Source organism: Balearica regulorum, chromosome 2 (genome assembly GCF_011004875.1).
Source record: "Balearica regulorum gibbericeps isolate bBalReg1 chromosome 2, bBalReg1.pri, whole genome shotgun sequence".
In the NCBI taxonomy this organism is placed as follows: Eukaryota; Metazoa; Chordata; class Aves; order Gruiformes; family Gruidae; genus Balearica; species Balearica regulorum.
The window spans coordinates 97,719,099-97,740,179 of NC_046185.1; the positions used below are offsets into that span (position 1 = coordinate 97,719,099).

Here is a 21,081-nt window from a genome sequence, read left to right on the forward strand (position 1 = left end):
AAGGGGGGGTGACCCGCCGGCTGCCGGGGAACGGGAGCGAGCCAGCAGCCCCGAACTGTTGCAGGCATCGTCTTAAATAAAATAAATCTGTGCGGGGGGGGGGGGGGGAAACGTGTGTGTGTGTGTGTAAGCTCTCCGGGTAAGAGGATCAGATGCGTTTGCATGGGGTCTACATTGAGAAAAATATCGCAAGACTTTAGGGGAGGTTGGTTTGAGGTATTGGGCTGGTTTCAGTGGAAAAGGGGGGGGCCATACATGTTTAGGAATATTTCTAGTGCCTGCCAAGAACTGGCTGTCATGTGCTGGAAGGGGATTCTTTTAATTTTCGTTGGCGTATTTTATTACCGCAGTTAGTTGTGAGCATTTTAATCGTCAGCTGTGCATATAAGCACATCCTGAAAATCCATAAGCAGTAAGCAAGCAGCAAGTCTAAATATTAGCCCTGTGCTGCTATCTAGCCTAGATCAAGTCATCAACAGATGTCTTTAACATGAATGGAAGGAATGACGGAGGAAGACATCAGTGTCTGCTTTGGTAAGTTTTCTTCTCGTTATCTTTAATTATTAGTGTTTTATTCCATCTCTTGCTTAGTGTTGGAATGGGAGCAGTTGCCACTGGTGGGGTCTTTTTTGTGCTTTTGAGCTTTTTTTCTACTCCTTGGCTGCTTAAATTCCTAGAAGCAGGTGAGAATTTATTGAGTCCTGTCACTGTGGTCTCTTCTTTTGTCGCTGCAAGGTTATCAGTGAGCCTGGCAAAAACTTTATAAATTCTGATGTTTGGTTTTAACTTTGGAAAAGATTATGTGTTGTCTAGAAAAAAGTATGAAAAATACTATGCTGCAAAATACTATATTGTAAACATGCTTCTTAAGAGAACAAACCCTACCTGGCTTAATAATAATATTCATTGCCAGAAAACAAATGTGTGTAGGGAAAAAAAATCTAAGTAAATATAACAGTCTTAAACTGTTTTACAGCAGTGGGGTGAGAAATGTGTTAGGATGTAAGAGAGTACACTACTGGGAAATGAGCTTGCATTACACCCACAGAGCATTTACTGTACGTTAGTTATAACCCTGTTGTTTTTGTTGTCTGCAATTAATTGAGTAATTTCTTCCATGACTGAAACTGCAGGTTAAGCATGTTTGCTTTGAAAGACAGTCCTCTGAATTGAGACAGCTTTTGCACTTACCATATTAACAAGCTCTTGCAAAGCACATTTTGTGCACTATGGTTATGAATTCCTGAAAGGTATCGGTGGGGGTTAATTCACTGTTACATAAACAGCCAATAACAGCATTTCATTGTACTGGAATTGCTCTAAAATAGTTATTAGCTTCTAGGCTATTACCGGGGAAAAGGCTCTGTTTGGGGTAGGTGAACAAAGACGTTTCGCTTTTGCAAATATTATTTGTGTGAAAAAGACAGAAATGGACTACAAGAACTTCAAAGCTTTAAAGTAAGGACGCTGCTGTATAAATAGGCAATGCCTAACCTTGGGCTGTAGTGTAGCTTTAGCGTTGGGTTTTACAGCAGCCACAAGCTCTTCATCTCCAAGTTGTAGAAAATCACAACAAACAGTTTTCTGGAAGCCGAGTATTTACTGCATGAAGACATTTCAAAAGAGCATCGTTGCTTTAATTAGCAGAGCATACCTGCTACCTGTGTGTGCACACACAGATATTCTAAAAAAAACCCAGAAGTCAGAGCTGGCAACGCATAAAGCTGAATAATACAGCCGTCCCAAAGCGTGCGAGCACAGGGAGCCAGGAGATGGGATTTATGGCAGCAGGGTTATGCAATGGTTGACCACGCTCCAGGCGGTGCAGAAAGGAGCTGAGAAACAATTTCTGAGCGGCTGCCTGCCCCGGTCGGGGAGCAGGGGTGCCTGCCTGTCACTGGAGGGTGGCAGATACGCCTGCAGCCCTTTCTAGTGGCTTCTGGTTTTGAAACATCCCGTCAGGAATTTGCTAGATACTTTTGTTGTTGGAGTGTTTATTTAGCAAAGCAGGCCTGGTACCTGTTGAAGGAGCCTGCAAAACTGGCGCTGTCGTCTTTGGATATGAGCAACTGTTGTTTGCTCAGAGAACTTGAAGTGTTTGGATACAAGAACTTTGCTTGCGTTTAGACATCTCGGTTGCCCCGAGACTAGCTTACAGCTATTCTTTTTGGGAACTGGAAATATTGCTTCTGCTGCATTTCTATAAGTAAAGAGTACAGCGAAGGTTTGGTCGGTGTTTGTGTGTAATTCAGCTGTCTTTTGCATATGTCTGATGTTAATATTAACAACTACTTTCCAAGAGGTAAAGTAACATGTTTTGGTTGTTCTAGCTATAGGGATTTGATTCTTGTTTATTTTAAAATGTGGTATTGTTCTGCATCACCAGCGGTTATTTATTTAGGCTTGTAAGGCAAACACATGACTTTGCATTAACCTTTCTTTCCCTCCCATCTCCCCTGACCCCAAAGTAGTTCAGCCTGAAACTTGATAAGTTAATCGCAGTTACCTTGGCAAAATTAAAAACAAATGGAAGATGGATGAAGCTTGACCTTACAATTATTTTGGATAGGCCAGGCATATGCAGCTGAAAGCATTAATTGCTGCTGTTTTGGCAGCTCCCTTTGACAGTGTAGGGTTTCAGTAAATGCTTCCTCCTTGAAGGAAGTGAGGCATGCCCTGTAGTCTGCTTTGCTTCTGGAGCCTCTCTGAAGCTTGCAGAATTTATGAGTAGTCTTAGTCAATGTTGTGTAGATATGCCTTTCAGATATTTTCACTTCCCTGCCACAGAACTAGCATCAGTTTCTCTCTGCGCCTCGGTGTATGTGTGATTGTCACAGGGAATTAAGTGTTTGTGCATAGGTTAAAAATGGCAGACCTTTACTACAGTCAATATAATTATAATGGAATTAATGACATTTTAAATTAAGAAGAATTTTTGCTCATTCGTCTCTTACGTACCATGATTTGATTATAAATCCTAGCAGTGCCGATGGCCCTGGAGATGATAGCTGACAGGAAACAGTACATACTGGAGGATCAGCTATTAATATTGGTTCATTCGGTCCTGGCTTGTATTGGGAAAAGACATTGAGAAGGCGCTTATAGCTCAAACTGTGGAATTTATTTAGAGGGATGCTCCAGGAGAAAACCCAAGCACAAACCTTCCCTTTCATATATTTGGAAATCTTTTTGTGATATTAAATCTGATGGTGTAAGTTTGCATAGCATATTCTACCTAAAGTGATCCTAAACATTTGCAAGTTGTCTTTCATCTAGAAAGTGGGTAGTACAGGGAGATTGAGAAGCAGGGATGAGGCTTTTGGACCTTAACAAGGAAGATCATTCTGCTAACCCAGCCGGAGGAGAAATGTCAGGTGGGACACCAAGCTGGTTTTAAAGTAACGAGTGGGTTTCTTTTGGTGTGGTCTAAGTGTCCATTTGAGACACTCTACGGATGTACTGTGCTGTTTGAGTCTTTACTGTTTGGGTTTTGTATGTTATAAACTGCACTGGCACAAACCAGTTCATGCTGAGCACAGTAAGATTTTATTCTCGTTGAACATCCATGCATAGGTCTTTATTGTCATTGCAAGATAAATATCAGGTTTTTAATACTTATTATTAAGTTTTATCTTCAAAGATCATTTTCCAAAAGATTGAAATGGGTTGTTACCTCACCTAGGAGTTATGAGTGTGATTGTCAGGAGCACTTGGAAGTTGAGTTAGATGAATGCTAGTTTAATTGGCAGAAGTTTTACCATCGGCTTCTGTGGGAAAATTAGTTAAAACCCATCACCAACATTATAGTGTCTTTGAAAATCCTCAACTATATTGTGAAGATTTTTGACTTTGGAATTAATTGCTGCAAGTTGGAAGAAGAGGCTAGTTTCTAACTACCCTAATTTTACATCATGTGTACCATCATTATTTTATACTGTATTCAGGAGACGCATACAGAAGTGAGGTGTTTGGGCAGAAGGGTTTTAGGCAGCTAGCTTTGTGTGGGACCAGTCTGAGACAATTTAATAAGGTCTGATTTTCAGCAAGTCCCTTGCTGAAAACCAGGCTGGTTTAAGAGAACTGTGGTTGGGTGCTTTAGCTCATTAGCTGCTTTTGAAGTTGTTGGTCTAACTATGTAGTTAACCTGCCACAATGTGGAAGGGCAGGAGGAGTCCGTGCCCCCACCTTGGATGCAGTAGGAATATGTGATGAAATAGCAACGAATCAAGCGGCCTTTAAATTTTTGTGCGCTGTTGGAAGAGGCACCAGTAAATGAGAAGATGTGCTCAGGAGGGCATATAAGGGGTTAATTCAAGAGCATGTTCTATGTAATTAGTTGGCAATAAACTATCTAAATATCTCTGTAAGACTTCATGTGTGCAGCAGCTATGTTCCTTAGGAATATAAATTATCTTTGCAATAAATCCTTGGAGCATGGAAATTTTTTGCGGACTGGAACTAAGGCACGCAAGGTTGTGGTATGCGCCGGCACCAAACTCGCATATCCCACGGCAAGTTCCTTAACCCTGAGAGCCGACTTCCCCCCCGCAAGTAATTCCCTGAGTCATTTCATCCTCACCTCTCCACCATCGTCCCACATGTTCTCTTCTGCGTTCCCATCACTGAGCTGTGTGCTCGAAAGCAAGCATCCCCTTCCCTTTCCCTGCTCACCATAGAAGAGGGAATTTTGTGCTGCTGGTAGGCATCTTGCTACCTGTTGGTTTTTTTGTTCGGGGTTTTTTTGGGTTTTTTTTTTTTTTTTTTTTTGGTTGTTTTTTTTATTGCTCTGTGCCTGGACGCTTTCCAAGGCAGCGAGTCCTTGCTTTCATCTACGCCCTGGGATTCCAGAGGAGCGACGAAGAAGCAAACCTTTGTGTGAGATCTGGCTGGTTTACAGAGTTGCTTGCCACAGGGGAATGGAAGTCATAACAAGGGAGTTCCCACAGATAGGTGGATGTCGTGGGGTTGTGCCAGGAAGTTTGGGTTTCCTAATAAAATTGTAAGATGAAATTCTGGTTCTCTTAAAACCCTTGGGAGCTTTATAGTCATCATAGTCTGAATTTCGGTGAAGGAGTATGGGGTTTTCTGACTTAACCGTTTTCTGATCTTTAGGCTTTCCCCTGCTCTGGAGATGTTTAAATTCAGAGATTGGGCTCTTTATCCGATGTCCTCTGTTGGTAGCATCTTGGTGGGGGAGTCAAATGCTCAGCTGAATTTGGAGCGTGGGGTTGGGGAAGGCATTTCAGCTTCATCTAATTTATCTCATGCAACAGAGATGCTCACCTGCGTGTGCCTGCCTACCATGGTTAAAGGACAGGTGTCTATATAACAAAGAAAAAGACCAGCATTTCGAGATCCTTAAGTTTGTAGCTTTACAATGGATGTAGTGGTGTTTGTGCAAAAAAGCAAAACATATCCATATTGAAATTACTTAAAACAGGAGTATTTTTCAGAATGAAATCTCGGAACAGTAGTAAATTCATTCATTGTGAACAATAGGTATTAAATCCACACTTAATAAGCATGTGCCAAGCCATTCCTTATAGGTATGTCAGATGGTCTTCAGAATAGATTTGTACTCCGTTCAAACATCCATAATTAATGCTCATTGAAATTAGGTTCGTAGGTCATTGTTGACGTTATTTTTAGAAGAGTGCCCTTGTTTTCCTTTATAAACCTGTATTTAATGTGAAAAAAGCAATGAAAACTGAAACGTCAGAAAATTCAAAACTTGTCACATTTCTGTAATTTTTCCGACATAAAAATGTGTATTAAATCAATTTCATTGTTATAGATTTTAAATACTTTGTTTTGAATTTGGCTTTTCGAAGTCTGAGCGGCTTTTCTTAGTGTACATTAGTAAGACATCTGAAACAAAGCTTTGGGTAAGTTTTTTGGGGGGTTCGGTGGGTTGGTTGTTTTTTTTTTTTTTTTTGAGAAAAGATGAAACTGACCGTTCTAGAAAATATTTCATCATGTAAAACTTGCTGAAACGCATCCTTTCCACAAACTCCTTAGATTTTGGTAATGAATTTTTTGGCTCAGAAAGTTTTTGGCAGATTTCCTCCAGCAGCATCCTCTTGTAGGCACGGGAGCCTACAATTTTCCTGGGGAAAGTAGGCATCAGCCCAATGTAGGCCCTTTAAAGCTATAGAAAATTAATCAACTACTGTAGCTGCACAATGCTAGCTATGCCCTTTGGTAATATTAGAATGGGAGAAAGGGGCAGTAGATCATTAAATGAAATTTAATTCAGGGTTTGAAAAGACCAGAATATCTTAATGAGAGTCCCAGAATTGACTCCGGTGTTAATGAAGCTCTGTCTACCTTAAGCATTTCCCACCCATGATGTGTTTCAATTTATTTTGCTCTGATTTTATGGGTATGTGTTACTTGCTTTGGAGATGATGGTGAGGATAACGTGCCATATAATGCATTTTACTCTCCAGTACTAACGTATAATGTCAACCTGATTTCTTAAAACCTAAGTTTTTATATGGGGAATTTCTAAGGACAGTATATGGTTTGATACGCTTCATCCAGTTCTTGTTACACAGGTTTTGCAGTATAATGCTTAAAGCCCCTTTGACAATATAGCGTAGAGATTCTTCTTGGCCTGTAAAGGTATTCCCAAAATGTGTTTACTAGTGCGGTTTACTTCAGCCTTCTGGTTTTTGTTGGCATTATGCCTTAGGGAAGCTTTACTGTTTGCACTGTTTGGTTTCAAGTTTTACTTGTAAAATGTAAATTAGACATGGTATAAAGCAAAAAGTTGTAAAATTAATATGGCCGGCCATCTCAAATCTGAACTAGAAATGAAATATTACAACTAAAATTTTGGGTTGTTTTGCCTCAGCTTTGTTGGAATTGTATGCGAAGGAAGGTATCGTGTCCCATTGCATATCTTCAGGGATTCCTTCGTGCTTTTAACTATACAAGTTGCTGGTTAAAAAGGCCCATTTCTACTTAGAAGTGATCAAAGATCTGCCTGGCACAGATGCACTGGTGGTGGATGTGACTGGTACCTTGACAGCAAGTTCCGCTGTGTGCCCAAAGGGAAATGTGCTTCCAGGGTTTTCCAATGGCCTTTAGCTGAAGACATGCTCGGGAGGGAGAAGGTGTTTTAAGGAAACTGGCAAGTACAAATCCTCATAATAAGGCTCTTGTGGTCTGCGCCTGGCAGATCTGTATTTGACTTTGCTGATGGCTATTCAAATGCAGAGTCGTTTTCTAGATATTAACTGCAGTTGAGTGTGCCTTGATTGCAGGTATCTCCCCACACAATGTCCCATTGCCTTTTCATGGGCAAATACTCCCTTAATTGTTTGTATCCTGCTCTTTGCCACTGTCTTTCGCTTGTAAAATGAGTTAAAGTGGAAGTACTGGAAGTGAGAATTTGGGAAGAATGCAGTCAAATATTACGGGCAGTGAAATGGCAGAAAAGGGCATTTGTTTCTGGTGGTGGGGCTTGCTGGCGTAGGTGGTTGTCTTGTATGGCTTTGGGAGGAATGTTCAGCAGATACTTGATGACCTGCTGTAGGAGGAAGAAGGGTGCACAGGTGAAAATGGAGGAGGTTCTTGTGAATGTCGAGGTCTCTTGTAAGTCTGGAGCTCAGCCCACGTTCCCATACATAAAGAGAGAGAGATGTGCGCTGCCAAGAAATTAATGTCTGCTTTTTTGGGATACTGAGGGTCGCGGTGCACCACATTCAGAGTGCTTCTGTGGCTTTGCTCACAGACCTAAGTTTGGGAAGAAAAAAAAAAAGTTCCAGCTGGAAAGAAACTAATTTTTTTTTTAATTAAAAAAAAAAAAAAGCCTTGGAGTGCATTGGGTGTGTTGGGTAATTGTGTGCTCAAGACGTGAAGTTACATAAGTGAGGACACTCCTGTAACCCCAGCCTGCCAGGAAGGCAGGCGCTGCAGAAAATCCACTCATCGCAGAAGAACTCCAGTAGGTCCAAAAAGGGAGGGAGAAGCTTTATCCTTTGTGCTGTATTTATTCACAAAGAGAAGTTGTCTTTGGCATGTCTGTCTGGCACCAGGGGAGCCCCGGTTTTTATCCCGTGGAGCTGCTTTTTCTTGTCGGTGTTGTTGGGTAGAAGTTTCCTTTTCCGACGTGGAAGGGGAGAGGTTGGTATTTTCCATAGTTCATCACAAGGCTTCGCCACCGCCGGTTGAAAGAGTCCAGGTAAGCTCCTTCTGGAGACAGGACAGGAGTCAGAAGCAAAGTTCTGGGCAGCAGCTCCGGTGGCTTCCATCCCATCCATCGCTGTTTGCTATCAGAGAGGGATGTGTGTAGGACATCGGTCTGGCTTTCCCAGTACAGGAAGAAAGACCCACGCAAATCCTTAACAGTGGACAATGATGTCCAGATCTACCTTTCGTGCTTACCAGTGTGCATTTAGGGGAGGTTTTTTAAAAAAGGAGGCTTTCTGGGCAAAACTAGGCTATACTGCATTTACCATGTATGCGCTTTTTCAGTTAACATAGTTTATGGAAGGTATGAACAGGACTTAATGTTTGCTTATGTTGTTTATGGTACAAATGTCAAATTTAAATGCATGCGAAACTTCATTTTATAAATTTATTTCAAATGTAATTTGATTTTGCTGTGAAAACATTTCATGAGTTAAATTTGGGATGTGCAGCAGAGCAGCAAAGATTTTTAATACTTTGCTTAATTTAGAAAAATGACCTTTCAGAGAAAAACACTGTGCTTGTCAAAAATATACTGATGAATTAATTTCTTATGATGCCAATGTGTTAGTTGACTTTGGAGAGCAACCTTATAGATAATGAGTTTTATTTTTATCTTAGATCTGTCTGATTGTAGTGCCTCTCACAAATGAAGTCAATTTACTGGCTTTTATGGTTATAAATACACAGCGAAATTTGGAAGCAAAAAAAAAAAACCCAAAGGAAAAAAACAAACCGAAACGACCCAAAGCTGTCTGACTAGCGTGGATACCTTGAATTTTAAACAATATTGGCAGTTGTAAGATCAGTACCCCCTTTCACCCCCTCCACTCCAACCCTCCCCAAACCACCCTTGCAATACTATCTAGAAATACTGTACTTTTATTCTGATTTTAAATGGCCCTAAGAGAAACTGTCTTGCATGTGATAGCAATGTTGTCTTGCATTGGAAAATCCTAACTTTGCTTCCACAGACTAAGTCAATGACTTTCAACTTGTAAAAATCTGCAAAGCAACTTTAGTACTTTCTTGTAGGTTTCTGACTGCTTAAATTGATTTATGTTTAGAACCTAATCTTGATCACTTTGACAAAGCTGGCAACTTCAGTGGGTTTATTTGTGCAGACAGAGTGAGAAAAAATCAGCTTTTGATATAAATACTTCAGCTTTCTGGTTTCCGAGAACTATTTTCTTACAGTTAATTACACATCCTTAAAAATGTGTACATTCATACGCATATGTAGAGGGAGAGATGGCAGCTTAGTTTGCAAACTATTGAGCTTCGTTTTGCCTATCAATGTTTTTAATTTTAGTTTGAGTCAGAACAATCTCCAAAATGTTAAGATAGACTCAGATCAAGAGAGTTACAAGTCAGGTCACATATATTGTCACATGTAGCATCGTATACTGTGTATAGGTGGTTATTACGGGAACATCAGCATATTCCAATATGTTGCTTTAAAAGTTATTGCTGGGTTGGTTCAGAGTGGTCCTTTGAGGTTCATTTGGGCAGGGACAGATGTCAAAACAGGAGGTTTGGGTTCTCATGGGCCGGCGGCGGCTGTCAAGATTCGGGACAGGTAGCGGGGAGAGGGCGGGAGACAGCTCAGCATGGATGGGCTTGGGAAGCTGAAAGCGTGCAAACCAAAGCTCCCTTTCCGTGCTTGAATTCTAATAATTAGGGTGATTTTGGATGGAGCGGCACCGACTTCAAAGCCAACAGCTCACGAGTTTAAAAGCCCGTGTTGTTTAAAAGAAAACACTGAAGGGTCAGTGGTCAGGTACGCTCGTGACTAGGGCAGAAGTGTCTGTATCAGCAAACAAGAGAGCGTGAGTTCAACGGTCTAAAAGGTTGCAATTTGAGTGAAATGCGATAGTAGAGGTAAAATGCATGTTAAAACCACATGGTTTTGGCTTTATCGTTAGATTTTTAGCAGTATTTTAATGTTCTTGTGTTTAGAAGTAGCATCTTGGTGATTTGGGTTGAGTGTTGCATTTGCTGAAAGTCTGGTTAGCTTCAAGTTGCTGTTGAAAATAGAAAAGCCCGTACTGCTATTTTGATTGCTGTGGTTTTGCTGGAGTCGGTGGGCAGCGAGTTACTGTCATGTTTTGGTGGTTACAGTCAGGTCACTCCGAACTACTCAGCTGAGCATTTTTGGTAATATCGTGAGCGTACTCCAACTGTGCAACAGCAAACTTACTGTAAATCTGCAGTGATCTCTTTTTGGGTGGTAGTTTCTTAGAACAGCTTTAGTTATTGTTGGAATAGTGGCAAGTTTAAAGGGTATTGCATGCCTGTAATGGTATTTCATCTCAACCAAAACAAAGGATGTCAGTTTCTAAAGCAACCAGAATTGTTTTTAACTCTTTCCTCATTTCTTTAAAACAAACTCAGAATAATTCCTCAGGATGCTGTCTCAACGCGGCCCCTGCGAAGTGTTGCAGAGGGAGAACAGCAAGTGGCTCAGTGGGCAATTTTGCAGGACCCCATGGTGTTTTGTTGTTCTCTGGGTTTTTTTAACCTTTCATGCAGTGCAATTAGTAGCTGGGTGGTGTTCTGAAAAATCACATTTGATCTCCATCGAGAACGTTATCTGTTTGCCCTTACCAGGGTGTGTTCTTCTTAATAAAACGAGTGTTGAGATTTCCCGGTACATGGCTTCAGTATTTCATGACAAAAGCCCAAAAGCTAGTATCTCATTGCGTTTAAAAGAGTTTCTCTTTAGTCTTTTCAAACAGAATTGATCAATGAATTCATTTGCAGTGAGAAAGCTAAATCTCAAGCACGTGCATTTTAAGTATCTGCCTGAAAGCAAGGAGGAAATGAGAGCTGAGATAACTTGGTAAAACAAAACCAATGAGGAGTTCAGCTCCTAAGACCTACATCTTGATATTAAAAGTAAGAATTACAAGGTTTCAGTTTGGTCTTTTTTTCCTGTAGTGCTCAGTTTGACCTTCCCTAGAACATTTATTTCTTTATATACCCACATTATGTCAAATATTTTCCACCTCTCTGTAAATTAAACTGCTGTCATCTTATAGACTCTTCTCATACAGAATCATCCACAGGCTCCTAAGTATTTGTATTGCTCTTTGAACTTTTTCTATTTCTGAAATAGTTGTATTATTATTGTCTATATTTTTCCTGAAGCAACCCAACATTTTATCTGCAAATACTGCTCCCTCCCACAAAGAACTGACAAAAAAATAAATCAGCCAAGTGCCCAGGAATGAACCTTGTGCACTATGTGGTTATTTTCAGAGAATCATCGAGACCTGCAGGTCAGCTCCTCAGTGCCGCACACCAACACGTCGTAAATTGAATGTATAAGTAGTTTAAACAGATAACAGGGATTCGACCTATTTCTTTCTTTCTATATTTCAGTGCTTTGATCATGGCTTTTTGCCTTAGAGTGCTTGTTGTCACGCAGCCTTCCAGGTAAAAACGCTTTTCCATAGGCCACAATTTAGGCTGCTAAAGTACTGGTTGGGGTTGCGTTGCTTCAGCTGTCCTGTGTGGAGGTGACTCCTAAGGTGTCATATGGTAGACTGTAGTTAAACTGTGAGTTAAGTCAGGAACTTAAACTATTTGCATGCTCAGAACTATATCCTGGTAATAATTTTAAAATGCTATCTGTTTTTCCATGTTTCAATACCAATTTTACAAGGGTTTTCTAATGAGCGTCATTGGGTTGTTCTCTGCTTTTGTGCTAAATTTGGAGTAACAATTTCCAAATCTTTTGTTTACTGTAGCATGTGAGGTAATGAAGTTGCAGCCACCAAAATCTTCAAAATTGTCTACTAGGAGTGTGAATGTGTAAATTTTATCCAGTTGATAATTGGTAATTAAGGTCAGATTCTGTTTACTGAAGCCTGTCTTGATTTGTTAAGGAATAGTTGTTGAGTATTCAGTTTGAATAAAACTTAATTTCTGGAAATTCTTAAAAATAAACTGTCACAGTTTAATACAGTTGGAAATAATAAGTGGTATAAACCAAATGAGAGCTAAGATATTTAAATACCCAAACTGTAAGCTTAACATGAATGGGGGGGTGTTGTTGGCTTTAGGGTGGGGTGGCTTTGGGGTTTTGTTTTTGTTTGATTTTTTTTAAAGTATTGTATGTTTAAAATTTATTCTGAATTATGAAGCCAGAAGCTAAATACCTGACTACGTAATAAGAAATTTGTTAATCCAGCCTCAGGATTAACCTGAGGTTATTTGGTTTGTAATTATGAGTTGTAACTAGAGAAAATGAGAAGCTGGACAGGAAGACGGCCAAAGATAGAAAAGGATCAGGTCATCTGCTCTATGAGTATATATTTTAATTAAATTTAGTCACCAATAAAATATTGTCCAGTGTTTATTTACAAGGGAAAAGAAATGGGAAATCATGTCTTTAGTTTTTTCCTACTTGCTGCAATTTTCCTACTCTTCGAGTAGGGTCCTCAAAGTATGAACTGAATCTATCTCCTTCTCAGGAAGGAGGAAGAAAAAGGAGAAGAAAATAGTATCAGTGTGTCACTTCTACAGCATAGACACTGTTTATTGGCTTCGTATTTTACTTCATGATTTTCTTTTCTTCCCGCCCCCCCACCCCCACCCCCATACTACCTTTTATGCTGCTTTTGTTCTTCTGTCTCCTTTCCTTCTCCCTCACCCGTTTCAACGTGGAGCAAAATATTTGCCTCTCTTTTTGAGATCCAGAAAGAAAGGGAGAGAAATGCTCTCGGAGCTCTGTGCACAACCTGAGGTCTACCCCAAGTTAGAGGCATCAGAACGAAGGCTTTGACCTACTGCGGTTCACACGGCCAATACCAGATAGATGCGTTTGGCTGGTGGATGCCCACCTTGTCCTACCACTCACAGCCTTAAATAATAGAACGGGGTGAATCTGGTGACAGCAGAGGGGAGCTGAAAGGTCTCGCTGACATGATTATTGGCATTGGAGGGGTTGACAGGAGAGGAAACCTGAGAGAGGTTGAGGAGCACCGAGCCCAGCCTTGCTCATGGTTTTTCTATGCTGGAAAAATATATTAATTCCAGCAGTTTGGCATGATGGTTTGTAACAATCAACAAGGCAAATTTGGAGAAGATAAAACCACTAGGGAGAAGAATAAGTATTTGGAGAAGAACAAGTATTAGGGAGGCAGCACTTGTTCCATGGCAGGTGATCGCTAATGATTTGTCAAGAAAAGTCCAAGGAAAGAGCACCCAAAGCGCAAAGGCGGAAGGTGCCCTGGTACCTCACTGCCGGCTGCCGCAGCTGTGCGCCTCAGCGTGGAGTCACGCACGCACCTCTGTCTTCCATCGCAGGATGCCATCAGGAGAAAGTATCAGATTGATGGCTGTGGACTGGGTTTTCCTCTCCCCTTAACACCTTTTCCCATTGCTCATGTAATGCCCTTTTGATATATATTAGGTCTGGGTGAAACTATCCTCGTGTTTTGTAGGGCTCATAAGTTTTACTGAGAAGTTGGTGGAGCCTTTTACTTCAACACACCTCCAGGTGCCTAGGTCAGGGAGACTCAGTGGTATACTAGCTGGTGTGAACCTGCTCAGAGAAGAGAAATTAAAGAGCGAGAGAGGTTGTCCAGTTGGCCTTGTTCTCCCCTCCTTCCCTTCTTTGTGTGCGCAAAGTTTCCGATGTTATTTTTCTTCCTATTAACCATGCACAATTTTTGTCTCGGTTACCCTTTCTCTGGCTGGAAATGTGGAAACTTTGAGCAGAAATTTATTTTAGCTGAGCTGTTGAAAAAACCAATAAAATTGAGAAAAATACTTCTGTAAAAAGGTAAGACATACTTAAAACTGAAAAAAACAGATTAGGGTATATATGGGGAAAATGCCATTTAAATTCTTAGTAGTTTTGGAAATTTGGGGCTGATCTTTAATCATTAATTTTAGTGCTACCAAGAAAACGTCCGAACAGGCATGTTAAAAACAAAACCAAAAAACAGTTCATAGAATCATAGAATGGTTTGGGTTGGAAGGGACCTTAAAGATCATCTAGTTCCAACCCCCCTGCCATGGGCAGGGACACCCTCCACTAGACCAGGTTGCCCAAAGCCCCATCCAACCTGGCCTTGAACACTTCCAGGGACGGGGCCTCCACAGCCTCTCTGGGCAACCTGTTCCAGTGCCGCACCACTCTCACAGGAAGGAATTTCTTTCTAACATCTAATCTAAATCGACCCTCCTTCAGCTTAAACCCATTACCCCTTGTCCTGTCACTACACTCCCTGATAAACAGTCCCTCATTCCAGGACATTATACTGGATTTGCATTTTCATTGTTTCAGTCAGGTGGCACATACTAGTAATTTCTTCTCCCACTCACCCTATTTTTCAGAAGTCATTGTTCCAAGAAAACAAACAACCAAAATCTGATACTGCAAATGAATTAATAAAGTTGGACACAAGTCTTTCTACTCTGTTGTGCCACGGGGTCGATTTGTGTAAAATCTTTTTGTTAAAGGCCCCCCCCCAAAAAAAATCTGTTGGAGGACTGGAAGTCCCTGGATGCTCACTTCGGCACATCGTTATTGAAGGAAGGGAGCGAGCTCCAGGCTTAATTGTTCACTTCCAAATGCAGGATGGATGGTGTGTGCGGCAGCTTGCTGTGGCTTTCTCCCACACGTTCCTCACCGCCCCCTCATCTTCAATCAGACGATGCAAAACTGAGCGTGAATTCTAAATAAAAAAGGAAAAAACACCCGGGTGGTGTTCAGATTGCAGAGTGCCATCATTTTGTAGGTGTATAAGAAGCAGCTAGTTAATCATCTTCCTAAGCTTGCAAGTAGAGAAAGAAAATTTCGCCAGTGAAACTAGAAAAAGGGGGGGAAGGTTTTGTTTTAGATTTTAATTGTTATTTTTAAAGAAATCTTAATAGTTTGCCATTCCAGGCAAGAGGAACTGTACTACTTATGGCATGAGGTGAATGTGAGTGCATCTGTATAATTTTTTGCTTCATTTTTCAAAACAATGTTTTGCATATTAATAATGCACTTAACTATCTGTATACTACCATTTTGCTTCCTATTCTTTATTTTCTAAACAAAACCTTCTCAGTTTCTTATAATAATTATTTTTTTGTATAAAAATTAATGAACTAATTTTGCAGTGTCAACATGCCAGGATATTTTTTTCAAGAGCATATTTGTTGTCCAAGGGTATCTTAGAAATAATTAAAAAAGGAATGTCAGTAAGATACTTCGGCCTACTTTCTTTTATTTTGGGGGGAGAAATTGATTATATTTCTTTGAGGGGGAGAGAGAGAGAAAGAGGGCATTTCAATTTATTAACTTCGGATTTGATGCTGATTACCATCCAGGGCAGACAGCAAATGTTTTAACAACACACACACAAAAAAAGAAACAAATTTTGGTCAGGACTCTACTTTGGAGGAGTCATTAAAGATTTCACTGTGTTATTCCCTTTCTCTGTAAATTCTGTGCCAGCAAAGATTTTCTGGGGCTCTATTGCAACACATTTATTTGTCAACGGTGCTTATAAATCATGCTCGGTTCTTCGTCTCTGTTCCCTTTTACCAGACTTGCATGATCTCAGCAATTTTGACTTTTTGCAGCGGTCAGGGGACAGGGCAGTGGTGTCCTTTTGAGGTGAGCTGGGGTGGGTCGGGGTGCGTGCGGGTGGGACGGGGAGCAGGGAGCTAGCAGCAGCCGTGTCCGTGTGTCCCCCCCACCCCCCCCAGGGCCAGCCGGAGCAGGCACGGAGGAGGAGAGAGACAAGATGCGAGCTGGCTGAACTGGAGACAGGTTTTAACAAGTGCCTTGGGACCAGCACAGCCCTGCTTCGAGAGGAAATCTTCGTTTTATGGGACTTGGGGAAGAGGGCTAAGGGAGCTTGAAAATGGCTGGTGCGGTTTGCAGGGTAACCAGGTGGGTGCTCAAAGCTGAGCACAGCCTTAGCGGGCTGGTGTGTGGTTGTGACCAGAAAAGAATCCCTTCATAATAATGTGGACATTTGTCACTTGGCCTCCTGTGACAGAAAACTTCAGGTGCTCCGTTTTTCCTGAAGAAACGGATACCTGTCTAGATGGGAGGCTACTAGCTGGCAGGACACGGGCTGAATCTGGCCCCCAGGGTGTTTTCCTCCCCTCCATCCCTTCTCCCTGAAATTAAAAGCAGTTGTTTTGTATAACCTTGTTTTACAAGGCTTGTCTGCCATTCAGCCCCTGAATAAGCAACCCAAATAGTGGGACATCTAGGTTTTTATGGCGCCGGAGGGTTATGGTGTAGGACCTGTTGCTGCGTCCCGTGGGGCTCTCTGCAAGGTCAGCTTGCAATTTCTACTTCAATTAATGATTAGCGACTTAGTAACTCATGTCTAATAGTTCTTTAAAAGTAGTAAAATAACAAAGCTGCAGCATTGCTTGTAATTTCAGCTCATCCCCATTTGCTGGGAATGTATTGGTGAATATACGGTTGGTTTTTATTTCCTTTCAGTACAGAACATCCCCCTTACGTGCCTGCCAAATGGCCCCCTCCTTCCCAAAGTAATACCTTGGGAAGCACCTGGCAAATTTGCGTGGTTTAGTTAGGGCAATCGACCCACAACTTCCCTGCTTTGTTTAGGGTCCGCCTGACCCCGTGTGGGGTGTGCGAGGTTTCTGGAGAGGTGGTTTATCCTTGCTCCCACCATCTTTGATGGGAACAGCAATGGACTGGAGAACACCAAGTACTCAGTGGGATACTCGACACGTAGTTTTTGTCTCGGGTTTTGGGGAAGATGGGAGTAGGTAGAGGAGAAAAGTAAAATAAATCACTGCAGTGAGGTATCGGCTTAATAAGTATATTTTCCACCTCCGGTTTGTGTTTGCCCTGGGAAGAGAACATGAATTGCCTAGAGCTGTTTTGTTTGTAAGCCTCTTTGAATGGCTAAGCCCCAGTTCATGGCTGGAGCACGCTGTTAACAAGAAAATGTCCTATCTTTGTGCCTTTCCTTAAGTGTTGTGTTTGAGTTACACCCAGTCCTACATCAGCTTGTATTGACTAGTTTTTCAAACGCGCTTTCCTTTTTGTCAATCCAATTTTCGTTGTTGTTTTTCACTTTAAAGCTGCAGCTAGTAACATTTCACTCAGCATATAAAAAAACCAGGACAAAAATATAAGATTACTATGGAAAGATAAACTTGCAAAGTCCACAGGGCAAGGTTTAGCATAACAAGTTAATTGTGGATTTTTTAGTGTTTTGAGTTTTTAGCACTAAGACCCACTGATGTAATTACGGCTGTTCGTATGTTGGTCTGTATTCACACGCTTTGGCTTGTGACATTAAGACCTATTACGTTATTGGAAAAACAAGCAAGCTAAAAACCCAAGATATATTAGTTAAATTAACAAAAAGCTTTAAGTTGGCATTTAACATGTAGTTGCACTAAAGAAGGATTTTGAATTTGAAGGTGAGTGTGATTTTGCCGCACTGTGTAAAGAGGATTTACCGAATAGCATAGAAATTTTGGAGAGACTGATATTGGCATCTTGTGCTCAGAAGGCAATGTAGAGAGGGGGAAGGAAAAGGGTGGAGCAGAGGCAGCAGATGACCGCTGGTCTGGAAGAAGCTCCTAAGCTGTGTTAGAGTCAGTCCAGTTGTAAGGCCGACACGTGAAGATGCTCTAGCGCTGACAAGAGCCGGTGAGGAAGGAGCGGGCAGGGTGGCTGGAGGTGATGACCCAGAGGCATGTTCTTTGAGCTGCGTGGTGAAGGGATGGAGTTCGGAGAGGCTGGGTTTTAAAGACAGGCTGGAATTAAGGACAGGGTTTTAAAGAAGAAAGAGAAGAGTATTGAGTGAACTCCCCCAACACACCCCAGAAAGAAAATCTCTTGTGTGTAAATTTATGGAGAGGCTGATATTTACACACGTTGCAGTCGATAGCCATTCCTTACCAGACAAGCACTGCCTGCTGTTTTACAGTTAATAAAAACGTGCCTCTGTCGATTCCCGTTCTTTTGCGTGATCCGGGAAAGAGCCTGCATAGTGAAGTGGCAGCATTGCTGATTTGATGGAGTTATCCACGGAGGTAAAGATGAAGATGCAAATGAAAATGCAGAGGATTTCAAAATGACATTAGGTTGCTGTGCAACGGTATTATAAAATGACAAATGAAATTCAGTGCGGGTAAATGCAAAGTGATGTCCACAGGAAAAACATTCTAACTTTTCATTTAAATTGAGTTGCTTATTAACACTCGGGCATGAGATCTGTGGGTTGTTTATTTGTGTGGAGAAGTTGACTTTATACTCAATAGCTGTCAAAAAGCAAATAAAACATTAGGAATGTTTATGGCAGAAGTAGAAAAAAACATGTGTCACAGCGCGCATCTGTGGTGTGCCTTCATCTTGAACAGTGGGATCGATTCTGGTGTCTTCCTCTTAATTCTCTTTCCCTTCCTCACTTCCCCCTCCAAAGAGGATAAAATAGGGCTGCAAAAGCTGCAGAGGTCGTAAGTCTATCAAGCAGCTTCTGTATGAGGAATGACTAAGTAGATGAGGCCCTGCAGTCTGAAGGAGAAGGATGTTGAAAAGCTCGCACGGATTCAGAGCACACTTGGAGAAACTGCTGTAAGAGTAATTGGTGGGACCCGTGAGGTTCAAATACAGCTTCTGGGGCTTGCTGCAGAGCAGCGCGGGTTTACAGTCCAGGACTTACCGTGTCTCCTCTTCTGCTTGTCCCCCGACTTCCATTCCTGGCTGCAGCTGGAGGCACGATGCTGGGCTGGACTTTTGGCTTGACTTGCAGGCTTTTGGTTTGCTTCGTTTGTTGTTAGTGTCATCAGAATTTTTTTTTTCCTTAGCTAGCAGTACTATTTATTGTCCATCTTGATATCAGGTAATTCTAAGAACCTCAGTATCTAAAGTCCTACTAAAAATCTAATCATTGCTATCAAGGTTTCAGGATCTCAGCAGAGATATTATTTAACATATGCTAAGCTTAAGAAAACTGATCTGTTTTTAAACAAGGCTGCTGGTGCTTTAGGTTCCTGGCTGCTGAATTTATCTACTTACATGATTTCTGCCTTGTAAACTCGGCAGCGTTTGAGGAACTCCAGAAATAGAAGAAGAAATTACAGAGCAGCTTGACCCCTGAAGTAACTTGAAGAAAGGCTCCGCACTGTTGTCTCAGGTGATGAAACACCAGCTCTTGGTGTTGCTCTACCTGCTGAACCAGTTTTGTGCCTTTCTGTGCTGGGCAAGCCCTCCCTCAGCAGCCCTGCAGTTGAGGACGGGTGCTTTTCCCAGTACCCAAGGGATGGAAAGTTGGGTTGGGTCCTCCCCCCCCCCCGCCCCCATTTGGTTGGGGAGTGGCTGGCTCGACTGTTTGCTGCTTTGGTAGAGGATCTGTGTTTGAGAAAATACAGAAATTAAAGAAGTATTTTGCCCCCCCCCCCCCCGTGTTGTTATTTTTACACTTTTCTGCTGAGTGGGAAAGTTGTTGTTTGGTGGGTTGGGTTTTTTGGGTTTTTTTGGTGGTGGGGTTTTTGGGGTGGTTTGTTTGTTTGTTTATTTTTTTTTAAGAAATGCTTGCAGAGGTTTCACTGGCATTTATTTCATTTCTGTGTCAGGCTTTAAAAAAACCAAACAAACCCAAACCCACACTTCTTTCCAGTTCAGGGCCATAAGCTCAAAGGCCAGTAAACCTACCAGGGGGAGGGAGCCTGTCTCAGTGCGGAAGGTGCGAAGGTGCCCATAGCAGCAGCTTGGGGGAGGTGGTGAAGTAGAGCGACTTGTGGTCGGCTTTAATGTTTTGTTTTAACTTTTAACCCTGATACTGGGTTAGCTGTAGGGAAAAAACAAACAAGCAAAAAACAATCAAAAAAACCCCACCAGAAAGCCGAAATTAAACCTGGAACAGTGAATGCCCTGGAGACTGTTAAATAATCATTAAGCAGATTTTAGTGGTAGTAGTCACCCTGTCCTAGGTAAGTAAAATTTGGCAGTGGGGGCAGAACAATGCTGTAGCATCAGCGTGGCGATGGTGTAATTAGTGTGCTAGGTGGCTGATGAGGAGCTATGCAAATGGCACTGCAATCAGTACCTGCCTTTGTGCTTTGGTACGGGAGGGAGACAACGCGTAAATTCATTATCCCTGGTGGCAGGGCTCCCGGCTCTCAGGAGCAGAAGTACCCCTAGGATTGCCGCGCTTTGTGGGGCAGGTGGAAGGGGACTAGCCGTGGAAAGTGCCACCCTTGCACGGTGGCTTACACAGGGTGACAAGGTGCCAGGTGGGAGATGTTTCTGAAGACGCTTCACCTGCACTTCTGAATTTTTGTGCTTGGCAGCTACTGTGCCTGTCCCCGCAGGTGCCTCTCTGTTGGCTATAGCCTTCTGTAAGGCGACAGCCATCCAAAAATCCTCTTTAAAAGCCTGGTAATAAAAATTCAAATCATGTAAACAAAACAACAAAAGAAAAAGTTGAAAGCTCCCCAGTCATGAATTGATGACACAGGGATGGAGTTTGGGTTCATATGCAAAGTGCTTATGTAATTTATGCGCATACACCTTGTCAACCTTATCAGGAGCCCTTAAGTAATACACGTGATGGCAAGGATAAAGCTATTACTTACTTAATCATTATACAGCCTCTCCATTGACTGTTTTATTGTATATACAGTATAGCTGTTCGTTGCTGATACTAATTTAATCTGCAGATTACAGATTGTATTTTCAAGTATGCAAGCCTCTTTTTTTCCTTAAAATGAAGAAGAATAGTAGGAGGACTTTTATCTTCTATTTTCAACAGGGTTATGTAAAGTATCTGTCATAGGTTTTTCATTTTTAAATGCAAATAATTATATATGGCAGGGAGTATGATGAGCATTCAAAGTTGACATTAAAATGAAAATGCATAAAATTTTCCTGAAAAACTG

The 21,081-nt window shown here is 41.7% G+C and overlaps 1 protein-coding gene across 7 annotated transcripts in view; it reads left to right on the forward strand.

Annotated features, from left to right (window-relative positions):
- The window catches only part of HIVEP1 (HIVEP zinc finger 1), a 115,702-nt gene that overhangs the window by 41,271 nt on the left and 53,350 nt on the right, over positions 1 to 21,081 (forward strand). Inside the window, exon 1 of one of the 7 annotated variants that reach the window (XM_075745029.1) lies at positions 489 to 534. The exons of the other annotated variants lie outside the window; for them this stretch is intronic. Coding sequence (XP_075601144.1) covers positions 495 to 534 — 40 coding nt within the window. The 5' untranslated portion in view covers positions 489 to 494. Of the gene's footprint in view, positions 1 to 488; positions 535 to 21,081 lie in introns of those variants that run through there. 7 annotated transcript variants of the gene reach the window in all.